Raw genomic sequence first — 15,617 nt, forward strand, 5'->3', positions numbered from 1 at the left:
TGTATTTGTTTTTTTTTCTTTTTCCGAAAATTAAAATATTCAACTATTCACCAGATCAATTCATCGAACAAAACAACTGCAAATAAAATCTCCATGAAAATAAATCCTCCAAAATCATCTCAATTCATACAGTTTTTAAACCAGATCCAAACGTAATCATCATTCAACAATTCAATTGCACAAAAATAGTGCCCAGATCCAACAACTACAGACAATTTCAGCATAAAAAAAAACTAAGAGAAGGAAGGGGAAAAATCAACCGCCGAAGCCGTACAGAGTTCGGCCCTGCCTCTTGAGAGCATAGACGACATCCATGGCGGTGACGGTCTTCCTCCTGGCGTGCTCGGTGTAGGTGACGGCGTCTCTGATAACATTCTCCAAAAATATCTTGAGAACGCCTCTGGTCTCCTCGTAAATCAGGCCACTGATTCTCTTAACTCCGCCTCTCCTCGCCAGACGCCGGATCGCCGGCTTCGTGATGCCCTGGATGTTGTCACGGAGCACCTTACGGTGTCGTTTTGCTCCGCCCTTGCCCAGCCCCTTGCCTCCCTTGCCACGGCCAGACATTTTTTCAGCGAAGAAATTATGAAGAAGTGGTTATTGTTTGTGATTGATGAGAATGGTGAAGAGATTTGGTGGGTTAATATAGAGATGTAAAATCTGATGAGCTGAATTATTTGAAATTTTTGGGGAGTGTAGTAATGGCGGAAACTTATTGAAATTTTTTGGGTTAATGAACGGCTTGGATCACGATCCGGGTCATTTGGTAAGATTGTTTTTCAGCCGCAGGATATCAAATAGAGTAATGAACTTTGAGATACGCTGGATCGATGACGTGGACTCTGCTTCACAATATTAGGTTTTTGAATTTGGATTTACGAGTTACGGAATATATATATATGGGCTATATTTTGCCAGGCCCATTATGTTCTCTTGAACAAACTTAAGCCCCTTAATTAAATGATATTATCTCAAAAAATTAATAATTATCTATCCTTTAATTATCCGATTGTGCGAGCTATTTGACCTCACGACCTATGCGCTCTCTTTCTTAATCGAACTCCTTAGTTTATATCGTAAAAAGCGGTAATCGGGTCGGAGGCGGTCAGGGACCGGCTCACGATTAATCGGTGCGGCGGTGATTAATCGATTTTTTTAAAATTTAATATAATATATTTCTACATATTATTTATAAATACTCAAAACATATACAAAAATATATTTAAATATAGTTATATTTCCATCATGTATCTATCCTAATAACATAATAAAATTTTAATAATAATAAGATCATAATACATAAATATCCTTATAAAATATAAATAAAAAGACATTTTTTGCATACATCATTAGTTCTTAAAAAATAACAGCTAACATAAACAAAATAAAGCATAAACTCATATTTATTTTGAATAAAAAAAATAATAATAATAAATAACACCGATTTTCGCCACCGAAGTTTGACCTGCCTTAAAGGTTTGACCGCCTCGGACCGCCTCAAACCGCCTCATAGGCAAAAAAACGATTTTTCAAACATTTACACTAAAATCGTAAAGGTTTTGGACCGCCTGCGCCTCGGAGACCGATTAATCGGCCGCCTCGGCCGATTTTTAGAACACTGGTTTATATCGATTCGTCCAGTTCGCCAAAATGCGACCCAAAAAGTAAATGTGTCACCTTAATTTTGAGCATAATTTTTATCTTTCGGCCCACAAGTGCCGAAGTTACCTCATCACTATGTAACCAAGAAAGTACCTTATATTGGTCATGGAAGATTTGAGGATATATAAAACACGTATTTTATTTATTCATTAAATACTCTTAATTTACGTTAAGATAGGTGGATATATATAGATTACATTAGAGTAAAGTATGAACGAGTAGTTACGTACATGTGCAAAATTTCAAATTATGTGAATCAATTTCACGTGCCAATCTGAAATTTCACTTTAAATAGAAAATGCATTAATGGAGTACCGCAATTTTCAAATGCTTCTTATAATTCAATGCATTTCCATTTAAACTGAAATTTCAATAATAATAATAATAATAATAATAAATTAATAAATTAAAACCCTAATTAAGTGGGTGTGATATGCTAAGTGCTAACCCAGGGTAAGAGTGACAATTTCTTTGAACTGAAATTTTCTAGTCTCAGTGTAAAAAGTGCGATGTTTATTAGGCCAATAAGTCAACCAAATCCAGCCGTTGACCTGCCACTCCATACACCTCCCCATGCACCCTCTATCAACCTTCCAGCTCACGCTCTCCCCGTACTCGTCTCCGGCGAACACCACCCCACCCTGCCGCGTGAACGGCCGGTTCGCGCTCGAGTACCGGTTCTTGAACCACGCCTTCGGCTGCAGCAGCGCGAACTTCGACGGCTTCGACGAGAACACCTCCCTCCCGTCGCCGCTGTCGTGGAGGAACCAGTTCAGGTTCGCCGTGCTCCCGTACACCGACTGCTCGAACTTCCACGGCTTCAGGCTCGTCGTCACGGTTTCTCCGGCGGAGAAGTGGAGACCTATTGCCGTCGGCGGCTCGAACGAGGCCTCGATCCCTTTCTCCACGCCGATCTCTCTGGGATGGTTCTCCGATGATTTGCTGACGGAGATGCTTATCACGTTGGATTGTAGGGTCGTCGGAGTTATCTGCAGAGCTATTCGTGACGGGAAGTGCTTCTCCGATGCTCCGGTGCCGCGCTCTTTCATCAGTTTTTCTGTCAGCAGCTTCACTACGTCACACCTGTTTCATATATATATACAGTAGAACCGCGATAAATTAATATTCGATAACTTAATAATCTGGCTTAAATAATAGTTTATCTCCGTCCCGACTAGGTCAAAACATGTTAAATTATTAACTCGATAATTTAATAATTCGCTAAATTAATAGAATTTTCCCGGTCCCGACTGTATTAATTTATATTGGTTCAATTGTATTGTATCAATGATTCAAGATATATATATATATATATATATATATATATATATATATATATATTAGTTACCTTATGTTATCTGTGTTAACCATAACTTGGATCCACTTTTCTTGAACCGAAACCCTATAGTTGAGCTGAATCACACCCTCGAGCTGGTGATAGTTGAGAGAGAAGATCAAACGATCGTCCGGCGAAGGGCCGCTCGATTTCTCGACATCCATAGCAACCACAGGGCAGTACAGCTGTACTTTCCAAAGCCCAAGTGTCGAGCGCGAGTAAGAAAACAAAGACGACGGAGTTTTGAGTACTGCGGTGTTATTATTTGCCGTGGGATCAATTTCCAAGTTCCAATTAGTGATCGCGAGATTCATCGAACGCATCCATTGCTCTTCGGTATTCGAGCCCATAAGCCTCATCAAAACCTTGGAGACTTCTCTGGATTTCGCGCATGCGAGCTCGTTTTTAAGTATTTCGAGGCAATAAGCTCGTAAATCGGTTGGAGCTTCGTATACGCACACGACGAAAGTTAGGGTGAGGAGAGAGAAGTTGAAGATGTCCCTTTTGAGGGTGTTTTCGGAATACGCGGTTCTCGGGAGTTTTGGAGAAGACGGGTATTTGTTCGAGCAGTACTTTAGGACATCTTCGATGAAATTGGATACGAGGATTGGAGTGGAATCATCTTCGTTGTTGTTGTCGAGTATTTTCTTGGACTTTGTTGGTAATATTTTCTTGGATGTCCAAAGTGAGATTGGGAGATTGTAATCTGCGAAAATGGAGAGAGTGGAATAGGAAGTGTTGAAGTTGTTTATGGAGAGTTTGAGTGAAGGTCGAGATGAAGTAGACGAAGGGCATAGATTTATGGAATGATTATTCGAATCTTCGGTTTTCCATTGAATAATCGGTGGAAGCTTTTCAATCCAAGAAAACACATCCGGAAAAGAAAACGAAGAAGAAGAAGAAGCCATGGGCTTTTTTTTTTTTTTTTTCTCGATTTTCTTGGTGTGAAAATTTGGTGCAAAGGGATTCTTTATATAAAGATATAAAAAGAAATATTCTAACAAGGAATAAGGTATATCGAAAAATCACCGAAGATTAGCCGCCGAAGTGGTGTTGTCGCGTCCTTACAGTGGTATTTGGTGAGAGGTCGGAAATTCGAATTTGTTTTTTGAGTGTGATGTGTAAAGCTAAAGAAATAAGGAGGAATAAATAAAGTTGTGAATATGGAGTTGGGTAAATTGAGAAGCAAAAGATTTGTGCATGCATATAGAGTAACCGTGTGGGGTTGTGATTTCCTGTGTAGAATCCACATCTATTAGCTAATAGCTATAGGACCATTACCATCAAATCATGTGTTTATCCCCTTAAAAACACTTTTTAATCAAAATTATTATCATGAGTAATCATTATAATTATTATTAATAATGTGTGGTTCAAGAATAAATGATGATTTCTAATGTAATGATGGAGCTAATGTGAGTTTATAGTTGATGGGATGTGAAGCTACAACGCATGACTTGTACATGGGGGCAACTATTTTGAATACTAATTTTTGCTTAGTTGAATACTACCTAGTTGAAAACCACAATTGAGTACATATTTATAAGTTTTTTCTTACTTTAAAACCAAAATAAAAAGAAAATTACAAAAACACCCTTTCATACAAAATATCAATTATATCAAATTTTATTAGAAATTACCTATTCAAAAACCAAATAAAAAAAAAAAGAAAAAAAACCCTTTGTTGTTAAAAAAAAAAAACCTCCACCATTTCTTCTCCTCTCCAACCCTGACCGCCGCCGCCGCCGCCGACGCCGCCGACGCCGCCGCCGCCGAACGCCACCGTACGTGCTCGTAACTGCCGCGACAACCCAATTAAACCCTATCTTTTTCATCTTCTTAAATCCTCCAAAACATCTCCAAATTCAAAAAATCAAAACCTCACAAAACTTATAAAATGGAGTTATAAGACAATAATATGGTAGTATATGTGGAAAGAGAAGCCATTAAGGTAAGTATCGATGTCTTTTTTGAGCTTCGAAGTCGATTTTGAAGTTTTTTTTTTTGAAACCCGTCGGCAATTTTCGACACATACAGGTCGATTTTTGGTCAATTTTCGACACCAACGTGTCGAAAAAAAAAAAAAAAAAAAAAAAAAAAAAAAAAAAACCAAATTTCGACACCTACCTGTCGAAATTTGGACAATTTTCGACAGGTAGGTGTCGAAAAACACTATTGGTAAAAAAAAAAAAAAAAAAAAAAAAAAAAAAAAAATTTTTTTTTTTTTTTTTTTTTTACCAACAGTATTTTTTCGACACATACCTGTCGAAATTTGGACAATTTTCGACAGGTAGGTGTCGAAATTTGGTTTTTTTTTTTTTTTTTTTCTTTTTCGACACGTTCGTGTCGAAAATTGACCAAAAAATCGACCTGTATGTGTCGAAAATTGCCGACGGGTTTCAAAAAAAAAAAACTTCAAAATCGACTTCGAAGCTCAAAAAAGACATCGATACTTACCTTAATGTGTTCTCCTTTCATATATACTACCATATTATTGTCTTATAACTCAATTTTATACGTTTTGTGAGGTTTTAATTTCTTTAGTTTTGATATTTTTTAGAAGGGTTTGTTGTGAGATTTTTTAGAAGGGTTTGTTGTGAGGAAGATTTTTTAGAAGGGTTTTTGGGGAGGGAGAAGAAGGAGGTGGAGAAGGAGGGAAATGGTTTTTTGAGTTTTTGATTATTTGGTATTTAAGAAAGAAAAATAGTATTTGTAATATTTTTTTAGTTTTAATTTCATTAAGGGTATTAAAGTAATTTACAATTAATTATTTATTTTTTATTTTTTTGGTATTCAAGTAAGCAAAAGTTGGGATTTGAAATAGTGATCCCCCTTGTACATAGAAACAACCTTTAAATTTGTTGTGTCGTCATCTCGCATCAAAAAGACGAAATTCTTTTGCCCCTACAGCTCCAATCGGGCATGATGCCCACAATAAAACCAAAATTCATTAGAGTTGAAATTCTCATACTATGACTATCAGTACTCGATCTTAGAACATTGCCCCAACTTACAAGTTTAGAATCAGTTGACTTATACCCGTACGGACTGTTTGTTTCATTATCACGATTCAGAATGTTGTTGTATTGTCTATTTTACATAAAATTAGAAAGAGGTGATGGGAATAAAGTAGAGTGTACCCTCTGAAATGTCTACATTTTGGGATGATATTCTCATTCGTCCATATCAGTTATTAATTTAATTGTATTTCAATTTTAATCCAAATCTTCCGCAAAAGTAAAACACGCTTTATGCTATGCTATGCTATACTACGCCTATGGTTCTCCAAATTATTCCTATTCATTTATACTCTGCCTAACTACATGTATAAAGCAAGAGAAAACTTAGAAACTCCAATGTTTCTAGAATGCATGTGTATAAATCACAAATACATTGCACTTACTAGACTCATTTCATGTCTTCACATCAACAAGTCAAAGTGCAGAATCATATCTTACACACACACACACACACACACACACACACACACACACACACACACTGTGTGTGTGTGTGTATTAAGAGATCTTGAAAGCGTCCGGTAGCTTATCGAATAAAAATAATATACGTTCAAGCTTAGTTCGTTATTTTAACAAATCGATTTTTTTTTACTTTCTAGTCATGCACAAACTTATATGCAGCATAAAAGAGCTACGAGTTGGAAAATATTTAAATATGACTTCCTTTTTTTCCATTTCTTTTTCAAAAAGCAAACGTCCATGATTATATCGCGATCGTGTTTATCGCTTTGACTTCCTAACTCAAACCTGTTCTTCACATATTCGGTCAGAGATCAACTACGTGAAGAACGGGGTGAAAAGAAAGAAAAAAAACATTTTTGAATTTCTTGAAGAATTTAGCCATTACAGATCGGTAAATTTTCAAAATAAAAATTCACAGATTGATTAAACCTAAAGACCATCTGCCAAATCAAGCCATCCCAAAGTTGCTAGTTCGTTTCAAGAGGCGTGGAAATACTCGAGAAATAAGTAGCATTTACAGAAATTAATTATCAATTTCTTTTCACAAAACAAGAGTAGAAAAGTAGGATCTTTTACCAATGGCTGTCCTTCCTCCCACCTGCCATCCGGAACCTTCATCGTAGCATTCAGTCTGGTGCGATGACAACACAAAAATTATCACCGGAAAAAGAAAAAAAAAAAAAAAAAAAACGACAAAATAATATCATATATGTATGTTAAATATATAAAATAATTTTTTTCACTATATACAATTTGAATGAAGCACTTACCACATCCAAAACTTCTGTACCCTCCAATCCACCAATTACGTGTATTTTTCCACCAAAGACGAACGAGCCAAAATAACCCCTGGAAACTTTCATGGGTTCAGCCAATAACCACGAACCGAAACGTGGATCAAGAACATCAACAGTAGACACCATTGTATCTCCATTATAACCACCTAATGCATATCTGCGTAGAAAAATCGTTAACTCAAAAGTATTATGTAATTGAGAATAATAATTATTCATTTCTAAGCTTAACTAGAAACGTGACTTACAATCTTTCTTTAAAGGCAACCAAGGAATGGCATCCCCTCTTTACGTTCATACTACCGAGCCTTGTCCATGCATGTTCTCTAGGATCGAATCTTTCGACAGATCTGCATGAAATTGAAAACAGAGTTAACGAGAGAAAAGATCGTTTGTAAAAGTCCGTATATATGGAGAAACCTATAAATGTACGAGACGAGTAATGATGTATAAAAGTGGCAAACAGTGAAAGGAAATATAGTATATATATAATTATCCTACCTCAAGTAATCTCTTCCATTATAGCCGCCAGCAACATAGAGTGCACCGTTAATATCTGCTGCTGCATGAGAAAAACGCTGCAGAAACAAAACAAGCTGAGAATTCTTCGGCTTTAGTTTGTTAAAAGTAATGAAAGAACTTCATAGAATGTCAGAATGTCCACAAGAATCGATAAAAAGTTTATAAAGACCATCAAGTCGATAACAAGAACCAAGTGTGTTGCAGTGAAGCACAGGGTGCCATTAGTAACACTAAGAGTCGATAATAACTGCTCAAGTAACTGTGCTTATGATCAACTTTATGTTAAATGGCACGTTCATTCTTTCACCAGAATACAATTTAGTCATGTTTCCATGTTTCTTTTGAAGCTTTTCAATTCTTATATTTATGAATCTAACAGTTCTTAAAGAAATAACCCAATGCAATGCGTTCTTCTGGACAAAATCAAGCACCGTTCCTTTTAGGTCCAATTCAAATAAACGTCATCACAACTTAAAAAAGTTCAACCCCAAGACGAAATTATTACACATATACATTGATACCCATCTAGGGCAAATGTTGTATCTATACAAGATAACTAGGACAATAATATTCAGAAACATATTATAAATTGAAGACGATATAAAAAATAATAATAATAATAATTAAAAAATAAAAAATAAAAAAATTGGCATACCTTTTCAAGCATGGATTGCGCGGGAATCCAACTTCCAATGTTAAGATCAAGTAGTTCCACCTCTGAGAAACATTCAACTCCATTCCCCCCACCTATTGCATAAATTTTCTCATACAAAGATGCTCCAGCCAGACTTCCCTTTTTCTTACTTAAAGAGGGCCGCTGGACCCACTTATTACACATGGGATTGTACGATTCAACTACCAGCAAAGTAGATTTATTAACTTGATTTACCAGAAAGATATATTCAAAAGACACAAAAACAGAGTTGATGAAAATTATACCTGTGTCATACCATATACCATCATCGACACCGCCAAAAATGTAAAGATCGCCATTCAACTTAGCTACAGAGGCATATGACCTTGAACAAGTCATTGGACAAAGTGATATTTCATGGTCCTCGGGTGGAGAGTACAAACTCAAATCTGGAAGCCAGGAGTCTCCATCAAACCCTCCAACAATTAATACAGATTCCTGAGCTGTGATATTTGGGGGTTGACAGTACTCTAAAGCATAGTAATCAATGGCAGAGGATGGCACAAATTCCAATTTATGGCACCGCCTTTTCAATTGGTCGATTTCCAGTTTGGAGTAAACCTGTGTAGGCGTTGAATTTAAGGTTTAATCCACTAGAACATCGATAAAATAAGCGTGAAAAGCACATTTACAAGATGACTAAAAAAGTAGAACATTTCGGTCAACTTTCATTGAGCATGACATTCTTCTCAAGAGATCAGGATAAATTTGCATTACGAGGGAAAATAAGAATAATAAAATGCTAACAAACTATTAGAAGCTTTTGAAACCCAAACGTTGGTAATACATGCAAAACAATTTTGGTCAAAATGGCTAAGAGTACAACAGTAATAACAATATAATAAAAAATACCAGTTAAGAATGGAGTTGGAGAATCACTAAAACATATGAACAAAGGGATTGAGCAACGAAAACGTGTAAAAATCTGGACATGTTACTGTAGATGAATAATCATACTACGAAGTACAGTCGATGCAAATCACTGGTCTGATAAAACTTTCATGCACCCAATTATGGACTTCAACTTCTATGAATACTGACAAGTTTCACATATGCATTCACCGCTGCTTTGGTCTCACAAAGTCCCATAGTTTTTCCAACAACTTAAGCAGTGTTTAAATCCCAATGCTATAAGTACTACCAAGGAAGCATATAATTAATAAATTTTAATTTCACTAAGGAAGACCGTACACAGCAAGGAAAGAAACCATACCAACTGATGCTGCAGAGAATCAATTTTTAGTGTTTGTTTCAACTGGGAGACCTTCAACTCTTCAAGTTCTTGTGTTAACTTCATAAGCCGTGTCAAAAAAATAAGAGGAAGGGGGTCAATAAAAGAAAGACAGCTGGAAATATGTTTCTGCAAATAATACAAATTTCTTAATTTAAGAGTTAGCTCAAGTTACCTTAATGATCACTGACTCGGAAACAGAAGACTCTGTATCCGTAACCACCCCTCCATATGTAGCATTGATGCTCTCTGGTGTATCCATCGAGTTTGTCTGATTATGGTCTCTCTCACGACTTTCTGTCAACTCAGATTCTTGTTCAGGATATAGCAACTGTGTCACCATATTTTCGTACATTTCTTTAGCATCATTGTCGAAAACAGCATGCTCTTCCCAACATTCCACGACGGTATCTGGACAAGGTTCGGGAGGCGGTTTGCTCATTAAAGATGACGATACCAAAACATCACTTTTCTTCTCTAAAGATGAAGATGAGGAAGCCTTGAACAACTCAGTCCACTTCTTCTCCGGAGCAAAAGCATCTCTATTAGAGACAATTGTTGCATATGAATGCTGATTTTCCTTTAAATTCATCTCCTCCGTTCCAGAATACTCTTTTGAGTCATTATTTTCAATCTCCTTGTCTGCAGCTTCATCTACATTAGAGCCCGACAGAACATTGAATGCGTTGCTCGACCTAGCTGCATTCGGCGGACGAGGCGGCATCTTTTTCGGCAACTCTGGTGATGAGAATAATTTGGTCAATTTTCTAGTTTGTTCTATGTCAAGTTCAAACCAAAAACGCCTATCTGAGTAGTAATTCTTTGCTATTAGTGGTTTGAACTCTTCTTCAAACAAAGGTCGGCATTTCTTCCTAATACCAACTTGTACCTGAAAGTGAAGAGCATTCTGCAAGTGAATATAACTATTTCATGCACGAAACAATCACGGGATGGAATTTCAGGGAAAAAAACTTGCCTGTGCGGCATATGGTGTATACTCAGAACCCTCACTAGTAATCCATGCATGAGGATTAATGTTCATCTTCCCACATGATGTTGCCTCGAAGATACCATGAAGCGTCCGATCACTATAGTTAAAAAGAAACAGAGTAAGGCCGGGGCTAACGTTCTTCACATACGGAAAATGTTCGGCTGGCAATCCTGCTCAAGAATTAAGAAAATTTTACAATTCAAACAATTTCAATGGATATATATTAACCTAAAGTTATAGTATAAACATGCATGCCTAAACAGAAAGATTACCAAACATCATCTTCTTCAAGCACTCATTGATTGTATGATTCTTGCATCCAAAAATGACAGCCCCAAGGTCTTTTTTGGTTAAATTTCGATTAGTTGGGATTGAGTTGACTGTCCATGCGGCTTCTGATTTTACCTTCAATGGAAGATTGCCAGTTTTTTTCCCAGTCTTCAGCATCTTCAATTACACCTGATGTGAGAAAAACAAAAAATTACTACAGTTTCACATGGATCTTACAATTAAGATACAGAATGAAATCACGTAACACTTGGAGCGAGATTCTTCCTCGTTATTGGAAAAAGTGAACAGATCAATTTCCAAATTCCAAAAATGTCACAAAAATTTAAATAAGTCATCCAAGCATCATCTTCAAAAGATAAACATAGTGCATTACAAGACCCTAATCTCATCTCAAATTATACATAAACAACAAATTTCAAGTTTGACTAAATATGTTCGAAAATACTTTGAAATTGTAAAATAATTGCAGCAAAATAGCCTGATTAAAAAAAATCAACTAAAATGAAGTCACATGATCCCTGAAATAAGTGCATAAAAGTAAAAGGAACTTTGATTTTCACACATAAAAAACCCACACAATCTTAATAGCATTTACCATTCAACCCTCCCTCTCACAATTTCAAATTTGTAAACAAAATTTAGCACAATCAGTAGCCCCTGAAGAAAATGCTAACCCTAACTTCCACTGAACATGCATTCCTTCACCGGTACAACAACAAAAAACACAGTACTGCACCAAATAAGGAAAGGTAAAAATATATATATTTAAAAAAAATTAAAAAAAAAAAGCTCCGATTCCCCGTCAAACAACGAAACAGTAAAACGGTGGCAAAGGAAATTAAAATTAGTTATCCGCCATTAAATCCTAAACAAATACCTAAAAAATACCTGAGATTTCAGGCGAATGGCGTCCAAACGACAACGTTTCTGAGAAGAACAACAAAAAAAAAGTACCACAAGCACAGAAGAGGAACGCTTGAAGATAAGAAGTAAATGTGATAGGCCTGCACAAATTATGGACGTTTGATATTTCCAAAGGACGAAAATTGGAGATTAATGGTGGGAGTGAAGCTGTGTAGAAATGTTGCAGAATATTTGCGCCAATACAGAGCCTGAAAAAGGTGATGGTGTGAAAGAAAATGTCAGAACTGCCCCTAATGTTCTCAGTAATGTGAGGTGAAAGGACAAAATAATTGATGGAGGAGTAATAAAATTTCTGAAGATTAAAAATTCAAAATTAAAAAAAATTAAAAGTAAAAGAAAAAGAAAAAGAAATAGCCTAATAAAGTTTACTATTATCGGAAAATAGTAAAATCTTTTATGACATTTTTTGGGACGACGTGTTCACACAAATTTCCTTTTTTTGGAAATTTGGTTGAAATTTGAAATTATTAATTACCAGTGGAATTATTTACTTTATTTGTGTTGAGTTCTATCTATGGAGGAGCCTTGTTGCAATTATATTCTACATTTACATAGTAAAATGAGCTACAAAAAATATATATTATTCAAATATAGTCACATTTGTATAATTGGATTTCGTAAAAAATGATTTTATTTTCGACATTTGTATTTTGGGGATTACTTTGTTATAAACGTCACTTATATGTAATTTATTTGATACAAGTAAAAGAGGATAAAAATGTACAAACCTCTTAAATATTACACTTCTATCACTTTATTACTAATTATACGTGTCTAGTCAATCACGCGTGATAGTGGGAGTAAACTGCAGTTATCCTTAATAGTGAATAGGGTGATCAACTATACTTAAAAGCAGCTAGTTCAAATTGGTTTTTTTTTTTTTTTTGATGAGTGTTCAAATTGGTTTATACTATGCTACACCAAGTGAAATATATTGAGTAGATCGTTACCATTTATATACATTATACATACAAACATACACGCACCCATATACTATTCTACAATGGAGAGATATTTACCATTCATACACCCACACCTAAGTGTGTAGATTAACGGTAAAAATTCACCCGATGTAACTTTCACCGGGTGTAGCATAGAAATAACCGTCGATGCTCACTCACAAGTCACATCTCGAGTTTACCATGATTACTGGTTAGGCCTAGTATTTTTCGCAAGAGAGAAGTGTAAGAGAGAAGTGTATTACGTATGACCTTGAACAATTCATTGGGCAAAATGTGATATTAGGACAGTCTTCTAAAGCATAGGGTGACGACCGTTGGCAGAGGATCGTCGCCCATATTCCAATTTATGCAACCGCCTTTTCAGTTCGTCGATTTCAAGTTCGGAATGGATCTGTGATAGGAATTGAATTCAAGGTTTAATTAACTCACTACAACGTCCATACAACAATAGGAAGCGAGAAAAAGCACAATTACGAGATGACTAAAAACCTTAGGGTCAACTTTCACTAACCATGGCATTCTTCTCAACGCTTTTATACTTAACACTAATCTGAGCCAACGAAATTAAACATATGAATAAAAGGACCCGATCAACGAAAATGTGTAGAAATCTGAACATGTTGTGAGAAGTGGTCAAATCAGAAATACATTTGAGTAATCTCTATGCAAATCACTGATTTGATAAAACTTTCATGCACCCAATTATGGAACTTGAACTTCTATTAACAACTAACAAATTTCATATATGCATCGACTGGCTGTTTTTTCTCACAAAATCGATAGTTCTTGCAACAAGTTGTGAGAAGTGGTTAAATCAGAATGCAAATTCAGGGAATACTATACTACGGAAGGTCTTACACAGCAGGGAAAGAAACCATACCAACTGTTGCTGCAGATAATCGATTTGTTGCATTTGTTTCAACTGGGAGTACCTCAGCTCTTCAAGTTCTTGTGTTAGCTTCACAAACATGCCAAAAAAAAAAAAAGAAAAAAAGGGGTAAATAAAGTAAAGAATGCTGGAAATATATTTCTGCAAATAATAGGAATTTCTTGATTTAACGGTGAGATCAAGGTACCTTAGTGATCACAGAATCAAAAACAGAAGACCCTAGAAAGGGCCTGCCCATCAAGTTAGGCTGATTATGGTCTCTCTCACAAGTTTCTGCTTGTGGCAGAAAATTTCCAGAACTTGTTTTTTGTTTCGTACCAAGTAAAACTTGTCCAGGCACTGTAGCTACTGTAGACTTGAATTCCAAGGACTTCAACTCACCACCCTCTCTGTCTAGAAAACTTGAGTTGTCTGAAGATGGAACATCTGTCGAGTCATATTCTTGTTCAGAATCTAGCAAATTTATCGACTTATTTTCATACATTTCTTCAGTAGCATGCTCTTCCCAATATTCCGCGACAGTACCTGGAAGTGGTTCGATCAATTCTTGAGAAGATGAGGTAACCTTTGAATCCATATCACAGTGATACGAAACTGATGCATTTAATATTCCTTCTTCAGATGCCAAAATATCACCGTGCTCCACTGAAGATGAAGATGACGAAGCCTTGAACAGGTCGGCCCACTTCTTATCTGGAGCAAAATCACCTCTGTTAGAGATAATTGGATATGAATGCTCGTTCTCTTTTAAACTCGTCTCAGCCCTTCCAGAATATTCTTTCGAGTCAATGTTCTTGAACTGTTCTTTTAAACGAGGCAGCTGCTTTTCCGGTAACTTTGATGATGAGAACAATTCGGTCAATCTTCTAGTTTGTTCTCGGTCAAGCTCAAACCAGAAATGCCCCTCTGAGTAGTAATTTTTCGCTATTATGGGTTTGAACTCTTCTTCATGCAAAGGCTGGCATTGCCTCCTAACGGCTACTTGTACCTGAAAGAGAAGAATATTTTGCAAGTCACTATTTACTTCATTAAAATAATGACTACTTGAACTGATAACGAATTATGAGAATCTAATATGTTGCTTGCCTGTGCAGCATATGGTGTATACTCAGAACCCTCATTAGTAATCCATGCACGAGGATCAATATTCATCTTCCCACAAGATGTTGCCTCGAAGATACCATGAAGTTTCCGATCACTATAGTTAAAAAGAAACAGAGTAAGGCCAGGGCTGATGTTCTTTACATACGAAGAATGTCCAGCTGGCAATCCTGCTCGAGAATTTGTCAAGAAAATATTACAAGTTAATAGTTTCATAATAGACACATTAACCTAAAGCTATGGTATAAACAATTATGCCTAATAGAAACAGTACCAAACAACATCTTCTTTACGCATTCAGTGAATGTGTGGTTTTTGCATCCAAAAATTACTGCCCCGAGCTCTTTCTTGGTCAAATTTCGAGCGGTTGTGCTCGAGTTCACTGTGCACGAGACTTTAGATTTTTCCTTCAATGGAAGACTTTTAGTTTTTTTGCCACGCCCCATCTACAATTACAAGATATGAGCAAAATTACTATAGTTATAAATATATCTTACAACTGAGATATTGAACAAATCACGAAACATTTTTGAACAAGATGGCATGCGTATTCGGAAAAAAAATCTTTACGCGTGGAAGAAAGGACAAGAAAACAACATAAATCATTCGTGGGACAAATAATACAACTTCAAAGATATCTAACAGTGCTACTTTCTAATTGAAGAACACCACTAGCAAATATATAACGATGAAATGTCAATCAATCACAGAAGAGCAGAACCAAATTTAGGCTTCGAA

At 36.1% G+C, this 15,617-nt stretch overlaps 3 protein-coding genes across 6 annotated transcripts; all 3 read right to left on the bottom strand.

The window, feature by feature from the left end:
• Nucleotides 1-90: 90 nt before the first annotated feature.
• LOC105977937 (histone H4) lies at nucleotides 91-633 on the bottom strand. Its single transcript, XM_013003336.2, has one exon. It carries the CDS (start codon nucleotides 565-567, stop codon nucleotides 256-258), a length of 312 nt encoding a protein of 103 aa, XP_012858790.1. The 5' UTR covers nucleotides 568-633; the 3' UTR covers nucleotides 91-255.
• A 1,349-nt stretch (nucleotides 634-1,982) lies between these two features.
• Nucleotides 1,983-4,145, bottom strand: LOC105977424 (neuronal PAS domain protein). Its single transcript, XM_013002734.2, has 2 exons — nucleotides 3,011-4,145; nucleotides 1,983-2,745 (listed from the first exon to the last, which is right to left on the bottom strand). Exons 1-2 carry the CDS (start codon nucleotides 3,904-3,906, stop codon nucleotides 2,106-2,108), a joined length of 1,536 nt encoding a protein of 511 aa, XP_012858188.2. The 5' UTR covers nucleotides 3,907-4,145; the 3' UTR covers nucleotides 1,983-2,105.
• A 2,667-nt stretch (nucleotides 4,146-6,812) lies between these two features.
• LOC105977376 (uncharacterized) lies at nucleotides 6,813-15,325 on the bottom strand. Of its 4 annotated transcripts, XM_088819427.1 has the most exons (12): nucleotides 11,892-12,181; nucleotides 11,599-11,733; nucleotides 10,985-11,171; nucleotides 10,698-10,882; nucleotides 9,897-10,610; nucleotides 9,704-9,781; nucleotides 8,736-9,051; nucleotides 8,452-8,651; nucleotides 7,776-7,852; nucleotides 7,523-7,624; nucleotides 7,251-7,434; nucleotides 6,813-7,111 (listed from the first exon to the last, which is right to left on the bottom strand). In XM_088819427.1, exons 3-12 carry the CDS (start codon nucleotides 11,157-11,159, stop codon nucleotides 7,022-7,024), a joined length of 2,121 nt encoding a protein of 706 aa, XP_088675553.1. In that variant the 5' UTR covers nucleotides 11,160-11,171; nucleotides 11,599-11,733; nucleotides 11,892-12,181; the 3' UTR covers nucleotides 6,813-7,021. The 4 variants fall into 4 exon arrangements, with proteins under 4 accessions (XP_088675553.1, XP_088675552.1, XP_088675554.1 ...); XM_088819426.1 differs by lacking the exon at nucleotides 11,599-11,733 and having other exon boundaries at nucleotides 11,892-12,258; XM_088819428.1 differs by lacking the exon at nucleotides 11,599-11,733 and having other exon boundaries at nucleotides 11,881-12,181.
• Nucleotides 15,326-15,617: the final 292 nt, after the last annotated feature.

The sequence above is a fragment of the Erythranthe guttata genome, chromosome 6 (genome assembly GCF_056151865.1).
Source record: "Erythranthe guttata isolate IM_541 chromosome 6, IM_541, whole genome shotgun sequence".
Taxonomy (NCBI): domain Eukaryota; kingdom Viridiplantae; phylum Streptophyta; class Magnoliopsida; order Lamiales; family Phrymaceae; genus Erythranthe; species Erythranthe guttata.

Excerpts from the sequence above, each read along its gene's own strand:
- LOC105977424 (XM_013002734.2), bottom strand. The coding sequence starts at position 3,906 with ATGGCTTCTTCTTCTTCTTCGTTTTCTTTTCCGGATGTGTTTTCTTGG. Across the intron at positions 2,746-3,010 it reads GTTAACACAGATAACATAAG|GTGTGACGTAGTGAAGCTGC; the intron begins GTAACTAATATA and ends TATATGAAACAG.
- LOC105977937 (XM_013003336.2), bottom strand. The coding sequence starts at position 567 with ATGTCTGGCCGTGGCAAGGGAGGCAAGGGGCTGGGCAAGGGCGGAGCA.
- LOC105977376 (XM_088819426.1), bottom strand. The coding sequence starts at position 11,159 with ATGCTGAAGACTGGGAAAAAAACTGGCAATCTTCCATTGAAGGTAAAA. Across the intron at positions 8,652-8,735 it reads TGGTATATGGTATGACACAG|TTGAATCGTACAATCCCATG; the intron begins GTATAATTTTCA and ends CTTTGCTGGTAG. Across the intron at positions 7,625-7,775 it reads AATGGAAGAGATTACTTGAG|ATCTGTCGAAAGATTCGATC; the intron begins GTAGGATAATTA and ends AATTTCATGCAG.